The sequence below is a fragment of the Sparus aurata genome, chromosome 13 (genome assembly GCF_900880675.1).
Source record: "Sparus aurata chromosome 13, fSpaAur1.1, whole genome shotgun sequence".
Lineage (NCBI taxonomy): Eukaryota > Metazoa > Chordata > Actinopteri > Spariformes > Sparidae > Sparus > Sparus aurata.
Genome location: NC_044199.1, coordinates 14,788,766 through 14,812,084, shown reverse-complemented (window position 1 = coordinate 14,812,084; position 23,319 = coordinate 14,788,766). Strand labels below are relative to the sequence as shown.

The following is a 23,319-nucleotide window of genomic DNA, read 5'->3' as shown; positions in this document are numbered from 1 at the left end:
GTTTTATGTTCAAAAAGGTAAATTTTGAATGTGCCTTTTTGAATATAATAACCTAGAAATTACTATATAGTTTGCAATATTTTGATGGATTCTATTAAATCAGCAAATTTTAAAACACAGTTGTGCACAGACAGCTGTATATACGTTTTGTGTGCAGCCTTATTATTATTATTATTATTATTATTATTATTATTATTATTATTATTATTATTATTATTATTACAATGGAAGCTGGAAAAAAATGGTAGTGTTAAGATTAAACTTTTTTGTAATTAAAAACATAATGCAGTTACTACTAATTTCAGTTTTAGATCAGCAGATATTGCGCTCAGAGCAGCAGCTGATGGATGTGCAGGGAAAACATGTTGAAGCCCAGAGGTGAAATGACATGCTGGAAAGTCTTGCTGTTCTATAACTACATCCTTGTGATTTGAAACCTTTATCCATTCTGGATTATCTTTAGGGGGGATGTCCCGTATTTGCTCCTGCGGTGTCTGTATTTCCAATGCGTCAGAAACCTGAATTGTCTCTCAAGTCAGTATACATGTAGTTTTTGTTGGCCTGCCTGGCCTACTGTAAAAGACGATCGAAGTATTGCTTTTTGCTGAGGGCTGTGATTTTATAAAGATTATAGATACCCTTTTTCCTGCATAAATGAACTAAATAAAACAGTGAAGTTAACAATTTAATTGGTCCGATGGTGCACCTGAAATTTAGCAGATTATATTTTTTATTTTATTTTCATTTTGATGGTTGGATCACCATTTCTCATTGAGAGAAATGGATTTGCATCTTTGTTTTTCCTAACAATCATTAAAACAATGTGTTAAAAAATCTGATCAAAATGTATTGTATGGGTGCACCTACATTGTGTGCTGGTGCACCTAAATGGAAAAAGCTAGGCGCACCAGTGCAACTGTTTTGAAAAGTTACTAACTAAAGAGATACAGCGCTCACATTATTCTGGTCACATTGTAGCTAATAGCACAGAGCAGCTTCCTTGTGGTGATGATAAAATGTACTACCTGCTTCTAATAATAACAATAGCGGTATGTATTCAGTCCTTTTAGCCTGGAGTTGGATTACTTGCCTACTTCTACCACTACAGCCTGTATCACAGCTCTCCAACAGGCTTTTATTTCTGGCACTGGCAGTCATGAAGAAGTCTGAATGTTAAACGTCTTTCTCTGAGCCAGATTCAAATCGTCAGGCTTCTGATACATCTTATACTGGGGTCAAGTGGAAAAGTATACTTGTTTTGGAAGGTTGTTTTACATGGATTAATTACAATCACCTCACCCCCCTGTTCAAAATTCATCCCGTTCAAATGAAGCGCCACCATGTCCAACTTGCAATAGAGCCCCTCCCCCAGTAATATTAATCCTATTTTTTAATTGTGTTGTGCTATGCATCAAACCTATGCTGTGTGTACTATGCTATACGTGTTACATAATGTGGGGTCATACAGCTGAAGGCAAGTGGCTGTCACGACTCTGCCAGGGAGGAGGCTGTGGTAAGAAGGGGGGAAGGGCTGTGTGTCCCCCCGTAGTATACGTAACACTGTGTACACCGTATACTTCCAGTGACCTTCACTGACTTTAACACAGGAAAGGTGCTGTAGCTGAATGCTAGATGTACAGCACTTGTGTTGGACGGTGCAAAGAAGAAACTCAGAGACGCAGGGAAAGAAGAATTTGTGTATATTGCTGTGTCACTGAGGATCTCTGCATAGACTCTCTCTCCTCAGCACCCTCCCTCCCTCTGTCCTCTGCCACACATTTTTCTCCTGCACTAGATCAGTTGCTGCCAATGCAACGGTTTTGTGATGGGACACTCTCCAACCACTGGATGGGGTGTCTCTCTGCTCCGTCTGTGTGTATGAGTGTGCTTTAGGTTGTGTTATGTGCTCAGCTCGTGCAGTATGTGTGCTTGGGAAAGAGCTACGGTACACTGCGGTTGATGTCAGATGGTGCATGCATGGCAGTCGAAGCATCTTCTGGATGCCGGCGGTACGCTCACGGCTTTACCGCCTTGTTGCTGAGGGAGAAGCATATTTATTGGGAGATGTCGGTGAAGGGTGAACAAGGAGGGAGTGGGGGAGGAGTGTGAGATGAGAGGGAGACAGCGGGAGAAATGTGAGCATGTGAATGTGAGAGAGGGAGGTGGATGCGCATGCAGAGGGGTGGAGCTTAGCATCAGGCAGTTCCCTCTGTCTTCCTTTCTCTCCTGCTCTCCCTTCTCGCAGTTTCCCCCATCCATTCGCTACAGTCGGGAAGGTACATCTGCAGTCACTTCATCACTTTTGCTTCCTCCTTAATACTAACTCAGCTGATCACGCGGACTGCTGCTCTTGTTTGCATCTCTATGGACTATTCCGCCTGTCTCGGCAGTGCAACAGGGGCTCTCTTCAGACACCAGCGTGCTCTCTCATCCCACTCTGGGAGCGGTGGGGTGGGTGGGGTGGTTTCCTGAATGAGAGCCGGGACTGGCGTGTCGTCCCACAGCACCTCTTGAGAAGGGGGGGACGTGCAAAAGGTGGGAGGGCGGCAGAGGAGCTGCAGGCAGAGGGGTTTGGAGTGGACGAGGGGTGGAGAGGCTCCGGCTGGGAGAAGAATGGTTATGCCGGCTCCTCGTGCTCTGGTCGTGCTGCTGCTCTACAGGCTGCGTGTCATTCAGGCACAGCCCTGCCTCTCCTCGACATGAGCCTCGCAGGAAGGGTGTCCTGCTCCATGCTCAACTGCTTTGTAAGTCCACAGGCTTTTATTTTGGATGTTCGTTTTTGTTTGCGAGCCTGGTTTGTGATGGGTGTGTATGAGAGCCCTCCCCAACTCGCCTGCTTGTGTGTGCCTGCCGGCCTATCAGAGGGGGGGTGGGGGGTGTTGGTCGATACACGTGAGCGCTGCGGTTCTTAGCAAGGAACCAACCGAGTCCACACTTCACAAACAAATTATTGAATTACCTCAGTGTCTTCTCATGCATGTGATGATGAAATGCTACTTTATTACTCTCATCACTCACCTCTGTCGCATGGAGGGCTTTGAGCTGCCGGTATGTTGATGGGCAGGGAGGGGAGAGTGGGCCTGTCAGGAGTGAAGCGTGTAAAATGTGAGTGCTGCTGAGAGGGAACACATTGTGCAGTCGCTGATCCAGCCTTAGTGCCGTGAAGTGTGTTCACTGCAGTGGAGGACGTGCATGTAGCAGTTTGTTGTGTTGAGATGTACAGGAGATATGCTCCAATGACTGATGTAGAACAGATGTTTCTATCACTTGGCATCTTGACAGAGAGTGGTGAAAAGGTTAACAGTTTAGGAACAACGCTGGGTGGTCTTAGCCTCATGTCCCTGATCTTAAATTTGGTGATGGTTCACAGAATAACACCTGACCATTCAGTGAGATCCACTGGCTGGCCCAATTAATACCTAACTTTAAGGAAATATATTTTGTAACTAAGCATTAAATTGTTTAACATTCACCTGCAAGCCCTCCCATATCATTGGTTCATTAAATATAATATTGGAGTTTCAAAACTTTTGGGGAGGTTTTTTTGCATTTATGTTGATGAAGGTTCTCTGTCATCCAGGTCATTGATAAGCGCTGTGTTGTAGGCAACTGGACTTGTTTCAGTTTCAAGACATTTCACCTCTCATCCAAGAGGCTTCTTCAGTTCATAACTGGAGTGACAGAGTTGTTAGGGCCACTTGTGGTTCGTTGACCCAACTCGCCTTTGTGTGGGTTGCTAGGGCTAGGTGAGCCCAGGTGTAAATGGTTGTTAAGCTGCCTGGTGAGGGTGCATTGTTGGTGAGTGATAAGTAATGTCGTAGGCCACCTCCCTTGTTCAAGGATGGCCAGCAGCCCACAGGAAGGCTCTGTGAGTCTGCATTTGGGTACACTGGTTCTTTGAGCTAAATGCTAGTCACACCTGATGACAATAACAATGCTAACGTGCTGGTGTAGCAGGTAGGATGTTTACCAAATTGACCATATTATTTTAACATGCTTACATTTGCAATTAGCATAACTACAAAGTACAGCTGATGTTGATGGATGCATTAGACTAATCTAAAATTAAGCCTGGTGATGGCACTAGACTGAACTTTAAGGAATCACCAAAGTTACTGCAATTGATCCTGAGTTAGCCATGAATACCACAGCAATCCATCCAGTAGTTGTTGTGATATTAAACTCAAAACTGCAAATTTCATCCTCAAGATGATGCTAGAGGAAAAGTTGGGGAATCACCAAAGTCATTAGACTATGACTTATCATCTGGCCACCAAGAATGTCTATACATGTTATGCCTATCCATCCAGTAGTTATTTGGATATTTCAGTGGATAAGTGACTATGACCTGCTTTTGGTGCTAGATGAAAAGACAGGGAATCACCGGAGTCATCAAGATTCAACTTCTTGGGACCATGAATGTCTGTAAAACATTTCAAGGCATTCCATCTAATAGAGATACATCAGTAGACCACAGTGGTCTGACAGATCAACAGACCAGCATTTTCATCCATAAAGCCATGCTACTAGTGTGGCTAAAGATGATCAGAAAATAGCAATATGTAGTACACCTAATGGGAATCAATAAAAAAATTATATTAGTAAAGCAGAAAATAAAAACATTTAAAGTAGAAATCATTGTATTGTGCCTCATCTCGAAGATTCAGTGCTTAAGTCCCCCACACACAGCCCAGACTCAAACAAACGGCCAACTGCCTTTATCCGACCACTCTGTTGCCTCTCGTCTGACCCGTTCGACGGAAAAGTTGCATTGGAACATACCGCCTCGACGGCTGCCAGATACACAGAAGCATGTGCGTTCTGCACTTGCGCAAGATGCAATAAATCTCCTTAACATTGGGTGGCGCTAGTCTTGTGCCAGTAATCCAAAACATGAAAACAGGAAAAGACTGAACGGAGTGCATAGAAAAACAAAGCGCACACCAATGAGTTTAGCGCTGCACACAGAATTCTGCCCATCCCACACACCACGCTGATTCGCTAGCACACCACCAATCAGAATGGTCATATAGCTAGCACACAACCAATCAGAATATCCAATGGCTCAGACGGCCAGCAGCCAACGCTCTCAGACTTCGCAGGTTGAATCGGAGCAGAGGCTGTCCACGCGGTTCCAAAAGCTTCCAACGCAGCCGAACACACCGAACAGATTTGTTCCCGAACTCGTCCGAGCCTGCCCAAATGCTTCAGATGGCCAACGGGTGTTCCAGTGCATTTCAGGCTTTAGACCTACTGTAATGAGACGGCATCGATTGATTCCTTGCATTTTAGCATTGCACAATATCATGCTAACAATCAACAACACACTAATGCTGGGAAAGCTCTCATTAATTTCCAGCACTGCTTCTTCCAAGGAAAGCAGTGGTTGTAAAGTTACCATCAAAAGTGCAGCTGCTGGTTCCTCTTCACTTTCTTTGTTACCAGACATGGCCGGCCTTTACACAATTTATGATCTCTCTTTAATATGTCTGTGGTGCAGCTGAGTCGGCAGTTCCTCTTCTGCGTCACTGTCTGTATAATTTAGTGTCCACCTCCTCTGTCACTTTAGTGGACCACAGCTCTGTCAGTCTTCTCCTGTGAAAGACGGCTGCAGCCTTGTGCTGACTTTAATCTTCACAAAAATTGTTGTGATGTGGAAGACAAACGTCTCCAGTTACTATTTTCTCATCTCCAATATATCATGTGTATCTCCCTCTGCAATATGTTGTCTGCACCAAATGGAACTATAAAAAGCATAATTGAATTGGTCAAGAATTTTCCAGGACTCACATCCTTAATTCATTTAGCTAGTGGAAATAATAAAATCTGAGCACAGCCAAAAGCTTCTGGGGATGTGCTTTCGGCTGTATACATTTATGCACCCTCTTTGGTACCAGTGATGATCCTGGTATGGGGTCTTACCACTCTGCCTAACACCTTGTCAATATCACACCTAAGAACTACACTGAAGGTGACACAGTCAGTGTGTCATGAGACTGAGGAAGATCGAGGACAAAATGCATCAATAGGTTACAGAGCGGCTGTACTTTTAACTAAGAAGTATAGTGTTTAAAGGAGCTATACTGGCTGGCCTTAAAATAATATCACAACATTTTTAGCAACAATATTTTGGGGGATGACAACAACATACTAGCAGATTGGTTGTGTATGAAGTCACTCAATTGTTCACTACCCACTACCTTGGGAGTCCTTTTAACAGGACATTATAGTGAGCTCATCAGTGAAATGAATAAACACTTTTGGACATCAGTAGGTAATTATTTTTTTTCCTTTCTGCGCAATGCATGATGGTATATAATGCTATACTGGTATACCGCTAGGTAGATCAGCGCCGCTATACTCCGCGCCACACTAAAAAATTTTGGGGAGAACCCTGGAGATGTCTCTGTGTTGTGTTGCAGAGATGTCCACTGTGCTTTCAAGATGTCACAGCCCAATAGCCCCCATAGTTGGAGCTGGCCGATATATGCAAGCTGTTGGCATAATGGATTATAATAAAACTCACAAAATATCAAGAAAAAAAAAACTTTTCCTCAATTATGCAAACTAAACAAAAAATAGAACTGTTCACTGCCTGAATTTAAGTTTCTCTATTTTACGGAACTGAGATGAGCTTAACTCAACATAAAACACACTTCATTCAAACTTGACATAAACTAAATAAAAGTCAACAACAGATTCTGGTTTTATCTCCACAATCACCTCTGGTTTGTCCGAAATAAATCCCGGATTTATTAGAAAGATTTGAAAATATTGCGGTTCTACACGATGTTTTCACCTGCTGCTAATGTCTAACACTTCACTCCCGCTGCATGCCTCTCTTGTACCAGCCCCCCATGTCTTGTCATCCTGGGAGTCATAGTCCTGATCAAAGTAGCTGTTAATTGCCTCTGTACTGTATCCCCTGTCTTCAAACTGACGGTCTTGGAGGCTACGTTCAGTCTGAGTTAGGTATCCTGCCGTGTTCACTCTAAGGCTGCCAAGTCCAGTTGAGCTAAGCCCTGTCGCCCGTGGTGACTTGCTCTGTGATCCGATATCTCAGTCCAGGTAAACTCTAGAGCCACTGGCTTCATGGCTAACTAAGCCAACAGCTAATTAGCTTACAATTGCAAGCTACAGCCAAGGATAGCTAGCAATAGCAGCAGCTGTCACCTTTGAATTTTGGCCGTATTCTATAAATAACACCTTTGAACCTGCAATATGGAACTGTTATCCCTCCCATCTGGCAGTAAGAGTAATTACCTGAACACTGTTGATGTGTTTACGATGCCATAGTCACTGCCATACTCGTAATTACTGTAGCCTACTCCATTGACATGCTTGCTTCCCTCTTCATCCCTGGCAAACGAGCCTTTGCTGGTTGATGTCAATGGCATTGCAAACACTGTGTTGGGAGGTCCCCACAGACTCCATATTTATAAAAACCCAGGTATTCTGTGAAATACAGACATGTTTACCTGATGCTGATTGGCTTAATCAACATTGTGTGAATTTGTTTGGCTTGGACTTGAATGTAATGAATGTTTATGTATATGCTAAATTCCTCCACTGCAGGTTTAGATAAGAAAGTAGTTGGCATTTTGTCAGTATCCCTGCATGCCAATGCAGAAACATCTGTTTACTTCTCCATGTTACTCCAACTTTGCATGTTTTAGATGAATTATGCTTACTTATAGAAAACGCTGCCCCTGCATTTCCCTCAGCTGTTCAAGCAGGGCTCAGTTATAAGGCTAAAATGGGAATGATCATTTAGAACACGGCAGTCCATGAAATATTAAGATAGTTGGAGAGAGGACAGGGGAAGGAAAAGTATATTTGAAAAGATTCGACATACTCTGCCATCTTTTGATCTTGACCTATTACTCAGCGTTCCTAACTAAAAAGATATTTTATCTTGGTGGTTTTTCATTTCATATTTACTAATTTCCATTCTGTTCTGTCCTTCTATCCTCTGTTTCCATTCACCCTTCTTCTCTTCTTACAACCTGACCTCATTTGGGGTCATTCTTCATATTTCCAATCGGGAATGACTTTTCATAATATAACAGCACACTTAAAAGCAGACATACAAGCACATGTTCCCCACATATTTAGGAGGTCACCTCTGCATCATGTAGTGGTTCTCTAATCTGCACAACTCTAGGACAAAGCCCCAGTCAGATTAAGTAAATAATCTGGTGAGTAAAGACAGCAAATTGTTTCCAAAAGCTTTAGAGAGAAAGGGACTCTGCCTCTAAAACGAGGTTGTTGTATCCATGGCAACCAGACACTTATTCATGAGGGCTGTGCTAGAGTCTTTTTCAATCTCTCCACCTTTTCTACCTGCCTGATTTGTTCATTTGTCCTTTCACACACATGCAGAAATGTCTGAAAGTCAGTTTTTCACCCACACTTCCCTCAGACAATTAAAATCTTCTTTTAGTGAGTTAAAAACAAGGCCTCCACATCACGCTGTGAACCTGCAAAGTCAGGGCTTTCCAGTTAGCTAGCTGATACTAACACTGTGACGGCAATACATGTCATAAAAGACACTACATGTGTTTTCCACTCTTATATTAATATTTGAGAAATGTGTTGAAGCGTATGTGTGTATGCGCGCATGCCTGTCAGCTCCAGTCTTTTGATTGCTTGTTGGACAAAGGTGGGGGAGGGTGCGGAGGCTCGCAGCAGTGACGAAGCAAAAGCGTGTCGGGCACAGGACAAGCTGTGCTCCATCTTTGTGAGTCGGTTAGAAGTGAGAGCATTTCTCTCTCCTTTTTAATCTTCTGTAAGCTGATTGTCTGGTTGTGGACAAATCATTGAAACAGAGGCCTTATTGCTTGTGTTTGTTTGGAAATGCAATGACAGCGTTTTATGCCCTGTCTTAATCGATTGTATTCAGCCATACGATGGGACTTTGTAAGCTGAAGTATCAAGGTTGTCTGCAGCAAAGGTTTTAGTAGCTACAAGTCTTCCTCAGAACACTGCTATGCTTTATGTCTGTGCATAAATGCAGCACAGTCTGTTTTACTGTCCTTGACATTTTCGGCCCTTTTTATTGTTTCTTTAAAATACCCCAGAAATTGTAAGGTAAACAATTTAAAATATGAAATTGGCGTTATACTGTTTATAAACTTTAGCACCATTGCATCATTATAAGCCAGCCTGTGTAAATAGTCTGTGTCATGGATTTATGGAGCAATACAACATCTACACAACTTTTAGTCAGCAGTCCTTTTGCCTTTGGAGTACACTGTGTTCCTCTCAAAGAAGTGCAATGTCAGGGCAGCACAAGACATACAGGAACCAAGTGTGTGTGTGTGTGTTTGTGTGTGTTTCAAGTTTTAATGCATGTTCCTCTCAACTGATTAGCATTGAATTTCTCTGGGGGAGGTTCTATAACCATAGCTTTTCCAGTAATTTATGACCGTTATCTGGCAGGCCAGGGTACACTTTATTCCCTTTAAAAAAATAAAAAGACAGAGGAGTCTGTGCCAGGCTGGTGGCTCAGACTGCCCAGCAACAGTGTGTGAGGTCAGTCTATAATGACATGACACTCGCAGGATGCCAGTGACTGATGGCCACTGTCATGGTTCACTCATTCTCAGGTGAAGTTAAGTACAACTGATGATGCACAGCTGCCTCATCAGTCCCGACGCCGAAGGCTGATGCAGGTCAGGGGTCAAGAGATTAGTGGGGTTGCATTGCAGAGGGATTTGAGAAGTTCAGACTAGGTTACCAGTTTAAAATTGAGGCTCTCTGTGTTGACTGGGGTGTCTATTTCTCAAAGAGACCCCCTAGTTTGAGTTTTAAATGCAGTATTTTACAGTGACTTCTGGTGGGATGCTCAGTAGCTTTGTTCATGTTATACTGCGTTCACGTCATATCATTTAGACTAATTACAAGCAGCTAATTGGGGAATAAGGTCAAGCGATGTCTTCTGAATGATGTCTGATGTCCACAGTGAAACATGTTCATGGACAATGACATCATAATTGTTTTTGGTGATTTCTGAATTGGAGGCAGTGTGTTCCCTGTTTACATTAGCCTTTGAGTTGTTATTCAGAGTCAGAGATATTAGGAACCTGTGACAACAATAATATCTCCCACTTGGGGAAGGACTGAAAATTGTGAACAACTGGTTAGTACCATTGCTGGCGGTTGAATGTAAATAAAAATCCAGTATTGGCACTCATACAATTGAGTCAGCTAATTTTAAAGGAGATACACAAATGTGTTTCTTTACAAACTGCCACAAATATGTGATGCACCTCAAATACAAAATGTAGTATTATACCAAGGAGAAGCTTCCACCTCACCTTCACCTCGAAGTGTCTATTGTGGAGGTGGAAACACAGCTTTAGCATGAACATAAAGGCATCATTTAGAGTTAATGGAGCCCACAGTAATACCAAAATGCACTTAACATTAGAGTGTCTCTCATGAATTCCAAACATCTCAGTTTGGCAGAGCCTTGACAACCACCTCCATAACACTGTCATTCATTACAACGGATGGTATAGAGGTAACATGTAGAGTGGCAATGTGTACAGAATTATCCCATTAATCTGTCCCTCATACAGATATTCCATATCCATAGTAAGTCTTCACTACAAACTCTGCAGCGGGAGAGGATTACAGGGCACCTGTACTCTGTGTACTTGCTAGACATAGATTTAGCATTGGAACCATTGATTTCTTTAATAATTAATTGATCGATTGTCTTTTACATGTTTTCAGAGCCGAAGGTGATGTTTTCAGATTCCTTGTTTTGTCGAAATCAAAACTTAAAAACCCAAAGATACTTACTTTACAGTCATGGATGACAAAGAGAAGCATCATATCCTCACATTTAAAAAACAAAAACAAAATTGAGGCAGCAAAATGTGACTTTTTGAATGAATAAACCCATTTCAGCTTCTCAGCCCCTTCAGTTGGCAGAAACAGACTGATTTATTATGTAACTTAAATAGAACTGTATATTATATTATATATTGAGCTAAAATAAAACATTCAAAGACCTGTGCTTCTCCTGTTTCCTTATTGTTGATGTAGACTGTTTTTTCCACCGTCAACAAAGCTCTTGTGTGACAGAAGCTGAATTAGGATGCTTCAGCCATCCTACGGCTATGATCTCCATGCCACTGAAATCAGATGGTGACACGTTTGTGACTTGTAGAGGAGGGGTTATCCCTGTAGGAACACTATCTCCATCTGTTACCAATGGGTGGTAAGTTTAATCACCGACTTGGACCTTTGGATGACAGATGTAATGATTGTAAACATGGCATGAGGTCTACATGGTGAGACATCAGGGGGTTTCCTGCTATCCTTTATCACATTTTTGTTGTGTTGTTTGTCCTGAGACACAAGTCTTCTATTAGCAAGAGACCAAACTCAGTCAGTAGATGTAGTCAACTGGGAAAAGAGAGAGAGAAAGAGACACATGATTACATTTTGCCTCCCTCTGGTCTCCCCTCCAGGACTCTATCGTTGTTTTCATTAATGAACAGCATTGACATACGGCCATACGCCGATGGAGAAACAGAAGCCAAATCCAGCAGAGTAGCAATGTTAGCAGTGTTCAGGCAGCCAGAAACCTAACCGGGTACATCCTAAAGCACTGAGTTTACTCAGTTGACGTAGAGATGACACAGAATGGCTGGATGTGGAGGCAACATGCAGACTATTACAAACCTGGGTATTGTTAATGAGAAGCTCTGCATATCGGTATAAGTGAATGTCAAGCAAGGCCACGTTTTTCACTTTCATCATCTGATCACTTTGTTCCCTTTGTGCCCAGTGATTGAAGTGTGACCTACATGTAATGAAAGTGTTTGCTCAGTGTATGAGGGGGGCACTGGCACTGTAAGCTGGGGACAGGTTTGACTTTCCTCTTTGTTCCCCTCTCACTCTGATCTCTGCTGCTTCTTGAGGTGTTGCAGTCTAATTTTAGCAAGCCATTTATTAGAACTAGATAAGACTGCATTTGGATGTTAAATTTATCAGCAACCTTGAAATCTTAACATTTAATTAGTTTACTGAGCCCTCTTGTGCGGTCATAGAATCATTGAGTTATTGGGTATTGAGGTGACCTTTGCAAAGACTTGCTCAGAAAAGTCAATGTCAGAGCATGATTCATGAAAAACTGCTCAAGTGTGTAAAATAAGCCTCAGTATCTTTGTTTGCTTACGAGTATAACTTCCAGTCACAAGGTCTACAGTGTTTTTGTATCTGATGCCCAGTGCCTACCAGCACTACTACCAGCACAGAGCCAAAACAAACAGAAAATAAAGCTAAAAGTGGCATTCTTCCTTCATCATTAATATTAATCAACCAGGGGAATTGCTGTTCAGGATCGAGTGGTAAACATTTTAAAATAAGTAGGTCACGTGTGCCCTATTTAAAGGTAATTTCGGATCTCTCATAGTCAATGTTTAATCTCCTACGTGACGCCTGTGAGTTAGCTGATGGGCATTGTGAAATTCCACCTGGCATGTATCACATCAGAGGCTAACCAACCTGATAAATGTCCAGTATGAAATAAGAATGCTGAGGATATTAACTTTTGAGACTTTTTTTTTTAGCTTTTTTAGCTTTTTTCATGATTTGATGTTTCTATTATTTAACTGTACTGGGCCACAAGTTATTATGTGGTCCTTTTTGAAAAAATAAGTTCCTAATGATTACAGTCTGATGAAGTACTTCTCTGACCACCTCCATGTTGTGTTTGTGTCTGACAGGGTGAAGAAGGGCCTCCCAGTCTGGAGTATATCAAGGCCAAGGACCTGTTCCCCCAGAAGGAGCTGGTGAAGGAGGATGAAAGCCTTCAGGTGAGCCAAACAGTTTTCATCAACCCCTGAGAGCCACTGCTCCAGAGCAACGCCCCATCTGCTCTGACACCTACCTACGTGCCTGGTAAAAAGACCCAATATGGCACTTCTAGAATATGACGTCATCTTCTATCCTGGCTCCTTGGGTGGCACCAGAGAGCTCCTCTAAAACACCCTCATGAAACTTGTGCAGTCACTAGGAAGAGTGTGACTGCCAAGAAATTACTGCAAGAGTCGCCACTCAGCAGGATAGACGCCAGGCACAGAGGGAGAGATGATGACACGGGCCTTGGAGAGGCATTTGAATGCAGCTCACGCACTCTACAGTTAACGCATCATACTCGAGACAAATCTTCTTCAGTATTTACTTTAAAAAAAAAATATTCAGTCCGCCATTTTAGGAGAACACATACAATGCAGATAAGGAAAGTTTAGAAAACAGGAAGATAAAATGATGACAAAGTTTTGTTATGTACAATGGTTGACATCCTGCTTTAGGTTCTGCAGGATTTTTGCATTAATTTAACCATGGTCTGCAGACAGATTATTATATCACCGTGATAAGTTTTCACCGTTTCTTAATCAACTCTCACATACTTAATTCAAATGTATATACCCCTCAAATTCCCAATACTTCTCTGCCAGAAAGTAAGATTGTAATGTACTTAATACAAATAAAACTACTTATCCTTCATTCGGAGTGCGTTAGCTGACCATAAAATTTACCAAACCTATATGGTGAGTATTTGCTCAGTGTCTCATCAAAAATAACTCAGTGAATTGGACAGTCCTTTTTAAGTGCTTATTTTATTAAGGTTCATCTCTATTGCAGCACTGTATCCTACCCTGTCCCACAAAATAAAAGCAGGAATCAGGGCAGAGGATAAAGAGCAGGGCAGCTAAAAAGCATTTAGGTAAGTGAAGTGAGAGAGATTTGTAAGTCTCTTCCACAATGAAGATGACAGTCGCGATTTGTGATGGACAACTTGTGCCATGCCCTCAGTGGTGGAGAGGTTGTGCTCTCTGGCTGTCTGATGGTTAATGGAGCTGAGCATCATGTGTCTGGAGAACTGGACAAAGGGAAGGAGGAGGGATTTGGCCAGTATCTGCTATGTCTGTTTTTATCGTTATCAATTGGAGAATTTTTCCTCTTGGGCTGCAATTAACCTCAGAGCTAACAACAATTGTTATGCATCAAGGGCCTGGTAGATTTCTTAATTTTTAAGTAGATTAAGGAGACTGGAGGGTATCTGTAACTTGCTGTTTCTGTATTAAATCCTATTCTCATTTATTGGCATTCATACATGCAGCCACACATTGTGTCTCTGCTTTCGTGTGTTTCTTTATGTGCAGGCACTCCCGTGATAGTTTTCTCTGACAGCTGATGTCTCTTACCACATCAATCCCGCCGGCAAATGACGGGCATTCCCTTAGCCCGCTGTATTTAATACCCTGCTGCCTTCACTACTGTGTGCCTGTGTGCAAGCTGCGGTGCATGCTTGCAGTTGTGTGTGCACACGTGCCTGTCCTCACAGGCAGGCTGCTTGAACCGGAAGTCACGACTCACAAGTCAGCGTGTTATTCATGGGTCTCTCCCTCTCTATCTTCATTCTCTCTGTCTCCCTCTGTCTGTCTCTTTCTTTTCTCTCTCTTGCTTTCTTTCTTTCTTTCTTTCTTTCTTTCTTTCTTTCTCTTTCTCTCTCCCTTTCTCTCTCTCCCCCCTCCCCCATAATATTTCTGCTACTTTAGGCTTGGTGGAGGAAACGTGACACAGTATCTTCTGCTGCACTTGCTGCCTGTCAGTGACTCATGCACCTACTTTGGGAGCACTGCTTGTTTAGCGCAGCTCCCAGTCTGTACAGCATGTTAACTATGGCACTCTCTTCAGGACATGTAAGCTTTCTTGTACAGCCAAGCAGCTCACACACTCACTGCATGTTTTCATTTCAGCCATTTCTGCTGCTGTGGATGCAATAATTAATGCAATGCCCACATCCCCTGACTCATGGTGAATGCACAAATACTTTGGATAAGGCTTTTTCTTTTCTCTCGTTTTTATATAGTAAAACTGCATCTGAAGCGTTTTTTTTTTAGCTTTCTTCTCCTGCCAGTCATTATAAAGTTACAGATTTGATCTGTTTCTAAAAGCATGCAAGATTTTACTATCGGATATTAGATATTCCACTTTTTAGTAGTCCTAGTGCACAGTGCCAGGGGGCCGGCAGCCTATATATGGCTCCGTTGGTGTCTGAGCACAGAGTACTGTGTGCTCCATTTCCCAGGTTAAGCTGTACCCTTCCCTCATCACGCTTCCTGACCCGGCTCACGCACACATTTTCAGAGATGAGCAACAGCAGGTGCAGTAATAACCGCCAGGGGTTTAATTTTTTATTATTTTTTTTTAAACGTAGCTCTCTGGACCAACAATCTGATGCACTTGACCTCTTGCCAATTAACTATATTCCAAGAATAGTTTGTTTTCCATCTTTTATAAGTAATTTTTTTTTCTTCCTGACAGTAAAATGTAAGCTGACTGAGTGGCTGCTGACTTGTGTTTACGGATCTGTCGATCACATCCAGCTCATGTGCTTGCTGCACTAACTAAGGCTGTGCTTTTAACCATGTTGACTAATGTTGTTTCAAGTAAGCCTGATTTTCTGACATCTTAACATAATCCCCCATCTGCCCCGCTACATGTCCTCTTTTTACATGCACTAGTGGGTCCTCCTCTGCATGACTCAGCAGTGCATGCTAATGCAGGATGAGGTAATGTTGTCTCTAAGCAACACTGTTGTCCACACTACCGGCAGGGAAACAACGAGACCTGAGTTGCAATACGTGGTCCCCAATGACTATGATTGTGTTAAAGCAGGCAGAACTAGCATCACACAAAAAGTGAAGAGTAAGAGATGTGTGAGGAGTTCATGTAAATAAAGAATGAATTGGCATAACATGATTGTCAATTTGTCAGGTAAGGGAGAGTGATGTCCGAGCAGTAATATATCTCCCAACAGTCTTCACTGTTTCACATTATAGAGTGTTTTACGCCAGGTGATTGGATGATATATTCGCTGTACATAATGTTATAGCTTCAATCCTCCAGATCAACAGCAGCCGTGAAAGGTGGTGTAGGTCATCATGGTTAAATCCCTTGGAAAAGCAGCTACAGTAAACAGTACAGTAACAATTACCAGAGTGGTCTGAAAGTGGTTGGATGCTTCCATTTTTATTCAATTTGAGATATTGTTTAGAAGTTGGCAACCATAGCTGTGTGTCTCTTCCAGGTGATTGACTTTTAAAGCTAATGCCCTGCCTCAGAGTGAAACTAAAAAATGTTTTCTATTAGCCTCTGTTGGGAACCAATTATCTTAATGTAGGGGTCTCGTAGCAGCCAAAACCTGGCCTCAGCTGTGCCTGTAATAAAATGGGCACAAGGAAGAATGTTAATGGACAGTTTGGGATCCCTGACTGTACCGTCAGCATTGGAGCAGACAGTCTCCCTCCCAGTTCTGCCTCTTGTCTGCCTGCCTGTTCATTCAGACTCACCAACAAGCCCTCTGAGCTCACAAAGGTCCTTCTGTAAGTCTTCTATGTGCTAATTGGACAGCTACACATGCACACTGTTTCCCACATGTCCCCCCCTTTTGTCATTTCTGTTATGTCTCTCTGTCCGCAATCCCTACGAGTTTAGCTCTTAAGCAGGCTGGTGCGGGGATGAACTTGGGGCAGTTTGTTATGTTTAGTGCTGGGTATTGTTGGCAGATTTTAATACCAGTACAGTATCTTACTTGAGTTTTATTAAGTAAACCAGAATGACACATTCAATACTTCCCTTTGAGGAATATCAACATGTTTTTCCTGCAAAACCTTTTTCTGTTTAAGAAAAGCCAGAGTTCACTAATGCATCAATGTTCAATTTTGTCTTAATACAAAGCAGCTCTGTTGAGATTAAGGTCTATCAAGATTTTTGCTATGATAAAATTCCATCTTGAATAAGCAAAATTATTATTTAAAATCAGAAAATATCTAATCAGAGAAGCAAACAAGATTAAAACACTGACAAAATATTTAGTAATCGTCTGTTGATGGGGGATGTACTGTAGATTAAACACTGGACTTTAAATTATGTTAAAACAGCTGTTTGGTGTCGAATTCTGCACATACATCATTCTACATAGTGAAGCTCAAACATTCAACTGTTGGAACGAGAAGAAAACACATTTTGGGCTGAAGGGGGACTTCAGCTCTATCATCAGGCAGAAATCTTAATCTATCCAATACCTTGATTTATGACTGAATACCTGCACAATTAATGACATTGTCATCAGCATCACCTGTACTTTGGGTGAATGCTAATTAGCAGATGTTAGCATACTAAGATATTGAACATACCCTCGAAATATCAACATGTTAGGCAGAAGGATCTTGAGCTAAAAGTTCAGCCTGACAATGCTAAGTAGTGTGTAACAGATTATCTATCACGACCTCAGACTGTGTAAATGTGGATGTTATGATTTTAGTCCCAGACATAATAAACTAGACACACTACTACTTGTACTAGACATAATAAAGCCTGACTATAAACAAGTGTTGGTGTCTTGTTTATGCTGCTTAAACTTAAACAATCTGGTTGTTTTGTGTATCCACAGGTGCCATTCCCAGTTCTTCAGGGGGAAGGGGTGGAATATCTTGGTCATGCCGATGAAGCCATCATCGCCATCTCTAACTACAGGCTCCACATCAAATTCAAGGACTCTGTCATCAATGTGAGTGCAAGTCATAGACTGTAAACACACAGAAGAAGCACAAAAGTAGGATTTCACTACAGCCCAAATGGCACGAGTGTCTGTGTGATCTCTACTGCTGCCATGCCATTACAGGAGCCAACAGCAGGAGAGAGGAGGATATAATGTGTAGTTTGGACGCACATAGGCTTTTTCCTTTTCCCCCATATAAATTTTATAAACACATAATTGTGCTAACGAGGCAAATAAACCCACAGCTTTTTTACATAAGGTACCCGTAAAGCGTTTTTCATAATATCTCAATGCAGTTGGCACGGACCTGTTTGTACCAGGATTGTACCACAGGAGCGGCGGGCCCTCTGATCTCCAGTCAGGGGAGGTTTAATGTGACATCTAGGCTCCAAAGGCCCGGCCCCCACTGGCACTGATGTCCACTAGTTCGCTCCTGCTGACGTCAGGAACTTGCTCAAAGACAAACAGGCCAATTGTTTGCATTCACTGGCAGCGAAATTCCTCCTTCTTCCCAAATCCCTGTCATATTTTCCAGAAGGATCTGACTTCTGGAAAAGATGACATGGCTTTGAAAACGAGGAGGAGGTGAGGGTAGATCACGGGAGTTTCAGAATGCTTCTTCACCTTGGCATACTTTAGCAGGAGAGAGTCAGACAAATGCACAGTTCAAAGGTCACCACCCAACAGTCCCTACTGAACTGGTTTCCTACTGGGTAGAGTCCTGTATTGACCCCAACAGCACAGATGAGCTCTGTATGAACGCCAACAAGCCATAATCTCTCCTCCACACCCCCTTTCACAGCCCCTCCCCCTACTTCTAAGCTGTTTTCTTGCCCTTTGCTCCTGTCTGTGTTTGTCTTTCTCTCCATGATTTCCATTCAGCTTGATCGTGTGTTGCAAGTAGCACACTCCATGATCCACTCGGTTATCCTTCATCTTTCGACCTCTTTGATGTTTTCTTTCCTGTTAACTCTTCATTTCCTTTTGTCTCCTGAATTTCTTTTGGTTTAATATTTATTTTTTCCATTTCCTCCTGTCGTGTGTCCTCCCTCCCTCCTTCTTCTCTGTGTGTGTGTGCTCCATGGTGTCACTGTGTTATAGACATACCCAGGTGTGGACAATGAGATATCTGTGAGTACCATATGATAAATCACCACCCTCTGCCACAGTCTAGACAGCTTTGTCTGTAAGCTCTTTTACACTTGAAACGATTACAGTGTACTGGGGACAACTGTAATGTTTGTTGGAAGCACTCTGCAAAATAACAGAGTTAATAGATAAACAAGCACTATATTTGGTGATAAGGCATAAAATAGTATTTTCTCATTCGTTACAAGATGCACAATGAAGGTTTGACCAAAAATGACGACGTGTGGGTGACTGTTAAAATCTTCGTCAACGCATCAGTTCACAGGATAACCTGAAAGCTTAGAAAGCAGAAACAGACAATAGACTGCGGTTTGGTATCATAACGAAATTAAAAAACGCTGCAGAGGCTTTCATCTCCTCTGCAGTGAGGTTATAGCTGAACTGTGTGTATCTAGCCTGGATTCAGTCTGTACTAGACCAGAGGGTGGTAACCTCTTTGCAGATGTGCTGTCTGCCGTGTGAGCCGGCCACGAGGCTGATCATCTCACACGTTTCTGTCTCCCCCTACAGGTGCCTCTCCGGCTGATAGAGAGTGTGGAGAGCAGAGATATGTTCCAGCTCCACATCATCTGCAAAGACTCCAAAGTTGTGAGGTAAGGAGAGCAGCTCAGTCACTCACACACATAAGACATCATATTAACTCTGCAGGTGCATTGATGCCATAATTGAGCAGAGTAAATGCAGAACAGTACCCATTTGAATGAATAATACAGTAGGTCAGGTCTGTCTGGCAGCGAGGAGGTAATTTATATCACACACTACCACGCAAAACCGCAAATCAATATTTTCAGGTTTAAAAATAGCAGCTACAACTCTCACAGTACTTATGATTAAGTTATTAATATGATTCTAGCACTGTTGTAGATCCTCCATTATTCCCTCCTCTTCTCATGAATTATTTAATGACATTAGTGATTATGGAGATTGTGTTTTGTGTCCTCACAGTTGAGGGTTATCCATATAAATGTAAAGTAAGTAACATGGTGGAAATACAGTACTCTCATGCTTAGAGTTGTCATTAATAGCAGTATGTTTGTTTTTTACGCATTTCTACTCTCTATTAATTATTCCTATTTCGGTGTGCATTTGTATTAGTATGAAAAAAGACTTCATGTGTAGTCATTTTGTAGCAATGATGCTGAAACATGTTAATTTAATGGATTAGTTAATAAATAAAAATGTAATTTGCAACAATTACTTTCTTTAATTGATTGCTTTTTTACTGTAAGTCATTTATCATTAAAAACATTAAACAGCTACTAGGATCAGCCCCTTGGGTGACTGGCTAAGGACGTTTCAAAATGTTTGAATGTCATTCCCAACTCGTCAAATACTGATGCTTTGGGACTCAAGGTTTATAATATGATATAATATAATGATAATAATAAATATACTTTATTGTTATTAGTTGTACTAGTTGGGGGCATACTGATCCAATATTTAAAACATTTATTTAAAGTTTAGAACTTTAGAATACGATGTTCCCGAGGCAGCCAACAGGGACCATTTTTCCATACCTACCTAAGGGAAGAGCTGCGAGAGGATGTGTGCAGCTATATGAAAGATAAATACAGGCTCACTGTAGATTTAGCCTGTTGCTTCATTGTTTTGTATTATTCATTTGAAGCTGATCTGTTCTGATGCTGATGTGTTTATTACGTCCTATTAAATGCAAAAGTAGCTGCATACTACTCATTATACTTATTATGATCTTTTTGGAGAAAAACAGCTCAAAGAAGCCAATACAAATTGCAAAAATGTAACCTGGCTATTCCTTTGTTTTGTTGTTTTATTACAGTTATATTAATGTCTGTACGGCTGTGGGCTACAGGCTTCATATGTAGTAGGCCTAGAGTGGAAAGTTCTGTTCAAAGTACAGATTATTGCCCCTCTTTCCAGTAATTTTGCCACCTGCCCTCATCTGCAGTATGTTTTTATATATTGTGAGAAGGTTAGAATGTCAGTATATCACTTATGATATGTGTTGAAGAGCATGCATACATGCTGTGGGCTGTTGCTTTGATGTATTAAGTCGTACATTTTTGTGCAGAATCTGTTGTATTGGAAACTGAATGAAATAAGAAATATATAGAGAGATGTTACATTTATTGTTATTTTGGCTTCTTTAAAGCGGTCAGAATGTGCTGTGTAGCATTTATTGAGTTGGAGCTGCTGTATTTGATGATATCATTTAATTTCTGAGCATCTAGTCATTTGCCAAGACAGGCAAATATAGACAGATGGCAAATATATACTAACACTAAGCATGCTTACACTTGTTTTAAACACACTTTTTGCAAAAAAAAAAAAAAAAAAGGCCTGTTTTATTTCACAGCAAGTCATCTGTCTATGGACAGCTGTAAAGTTAAAAACTAGTGGAGCTTTGAGATTCTAAGCAGCAGATGTGCCAGCAGTGTACTGGTTCCTCATCATTAAGCAGCCAAATCATTGCTCCTGTTTAAAGGCTGAAAATAACTGAACATCTGAAGAAATTAGCTCTTCTCTCCCAGTCCCCCATGCATATGAAGATGTTACGAAATATTTTGTTGTTGGATGTTTCTAATCTTTCTCATTTTTACATTTTGTCCTCTACAGATGCCACTTTGCAACGTTCAAGCAATGCCAGGAGTGGGTCAAACGCCTGAATCGGTCCATAGCTCACCCGTCCAGACTTGAAGACCTGTTCGCCCTGGCCTATCATGCTTGGTGTCTGGGAGGCAGCGCTGATGATGAAGACCAGCATGTTCATCTCTGTCGCCCAGGTTGAACACGCATAACAATTAAATCTGAACTTTACACAAACGTTTGGGACAATCAGGCTATATAATATTGATATTCCTAAGATAATTTTCTCTCTTTATGGTCTTCCTGTTTGTGCAGGTGATCATGTGCGTCAGAGAATGGAAATGGAGGTGAAGAGGATGGGCTTCGACACACAGAATGTCTGGAGAGTGTCGGACATAAACTGCAACTTCAAGTATGTCACAGATACTTTACCATAAATAGCATGACGTCTCTGTTGTGACAGATAGCTTCACAAGACTGTAGCTATAAAGAGTCATCAAGGCTGTTGAGAGAGTGAATGATGAGTGACGGTGTTTCAGAGAGCTTTATGAGAGCCGTGACAGAGTTAAGGATAAGGCTGGACCAGAGACACTGTAACCAAAAAGTCGCTGAAGTGAACAGATTGTGTGACTAACAGCTTGTGTGTGTGTTGGCACGTGTCAACACTGTGTGTCTGTCTGGGAATGGGAGTTTTGAATGCGTGCTAAAGCTTGGGGGAAGAGCAAGATTACACTGAACATACAGACATCATGACCTGTGTGTTATCTTAAATGTCCATCAGGAATAAACATCCATAATTTGGCATGCTCTTGATTATGCTAATTTTCCAAAATGTTAACAAATATAGGCAAAAGAAAATGGGGCTAACAGCTAGCTTGCTGATATTGGCAACATTATACCTCCTGTTGACATCGCCCAATGCATTATGAGAAATGTAGATCCAAAATGTAAAGCATAAAGGAAGACTATGAATAATCATAGGAAAGACAAAATTCTTTAATATTAACTTTTTACATGTTGCACAACACCTGTACAGGATGTTTAATACTGAAAAGATAGATTTGTAGTGGACTATTCCTTAAAATACCTTACATAACATGATTCAGTGTTAATACTTGCCTGCCTTTGTCTCATCTGACCTCTCAGGCCTGCTACACTCCCATCAACTCCAGTCTTTCACACACAAATAAATAACATCATAGCATTTACTCAAGCAGAAATATTGTGTGAATGTGTAATCTGTGTGTGTGTGTTTGTGTGTGTATGTTTGTGTACGTGTATTGTTTGACTTTTCCGTCTCCTGTACGGTCCGAGTTAATAAATGCTACAAAATAAAGGTCAGTCTGCTCAGAGGGCCCACGAGAGTGCATCCTGCTGAGGGAGACAGACACACAGGACAACCGGCTAATTAAACAAGCCGCAGCCTGCTGAGGCCCATGACTCAGCACAGTATTTCACTTTCCCTCTCACAAACACACACTGCCTCTGTCTCCCCCTCCCTTCTCAGACAGTCAGCAGGTGAATAGAAATTGAAGAAAGTATCATGGGAGAGGAGGAGGAGGAGGAGGAGGAGGAGGAGGAGGAGGAGGAGGAGGAGGAGGGTAGAGGCAGATGGAGTCAGATGGAGTCAGGCAGTATCACTCTGTGATTTGTTCTCTGCCTGAGCTGAGAGTTATTGATGCAGCAGTGACCCTGAAAACCAGAACACTCATGTGTGTCAAAGAATGTTGTTTGCTGCAGCTCAAAGCTCTGTTTCGTCTTGGTTTGTTTTGTTTTTCTCAATGACAGACTTACCTCAAGTCAGCCTTCATGTACTGGCTGTATAATGTTTGCAGTAACATAAACTACATGTTATAAAAATAATGGGTGTTGTTGTTCTTGTCCTCAGGCTGTGCTCCAGCTACCCACAGAAGCTTTTGGTTCCAATATGGATCACTGACAAGGAGCTGGAGAGCGTGGCTTCATTCCGATCCTGGAAGAGGATCCCAGTGGTGGTCTACAGGTCGGTTCACTGA

General features: G+C 41.8%; 1 protein-coding gene across 4 annotated transcripts in view; it reads left to right on the top strand.

Annotated features, from left to right (window-relative positions):
• The window catches only part of mtmr4 (myotubularin related protein 4), a 45,359-nt gene that overhangs the window by 11,684 nt on the left and 10,356 nt on the right, over window positions 1-23,319 (top strand). For 2 of the 4 annotated variants that reach the window (XM_030437897.1, XM_030437898.1), the window contains exons 3-9: window positions 12,744-12,833; window positions 17,483-17,599; window positions 18,692-18,721; window positions 19,250-19,332; window positions 21,335-21,501; window positions 21,620-21,716; window positions 23,193-23,306. In XM_030437897.1, coding sequence (XP_030293757.1) covers window positions 12,744-12,833; window positions 17,483-17,599; window positions 18,692-18,721; window positions 19,250-19,332; window positions 21,335-21,501; window positions 21,620-21,716; window positions 23,193-23,306 — 698 coding nt within the window. Of the gene's footprint in view, window positions 1-1,791; window positions 2,745-12,743; window positions 12,834-17,482; window positions 17,600-18,691; window positions 18,722-19,249; window positions 19,333-21,334; window positions 21,502-21,619; window positions 21,717-23,192; window positions 23,307-23,319 lie in introns of those variants that run through there. The other 2 variants (XM_030437895.1, XM_030437896.1) reach the window with 2 other exon arrangements.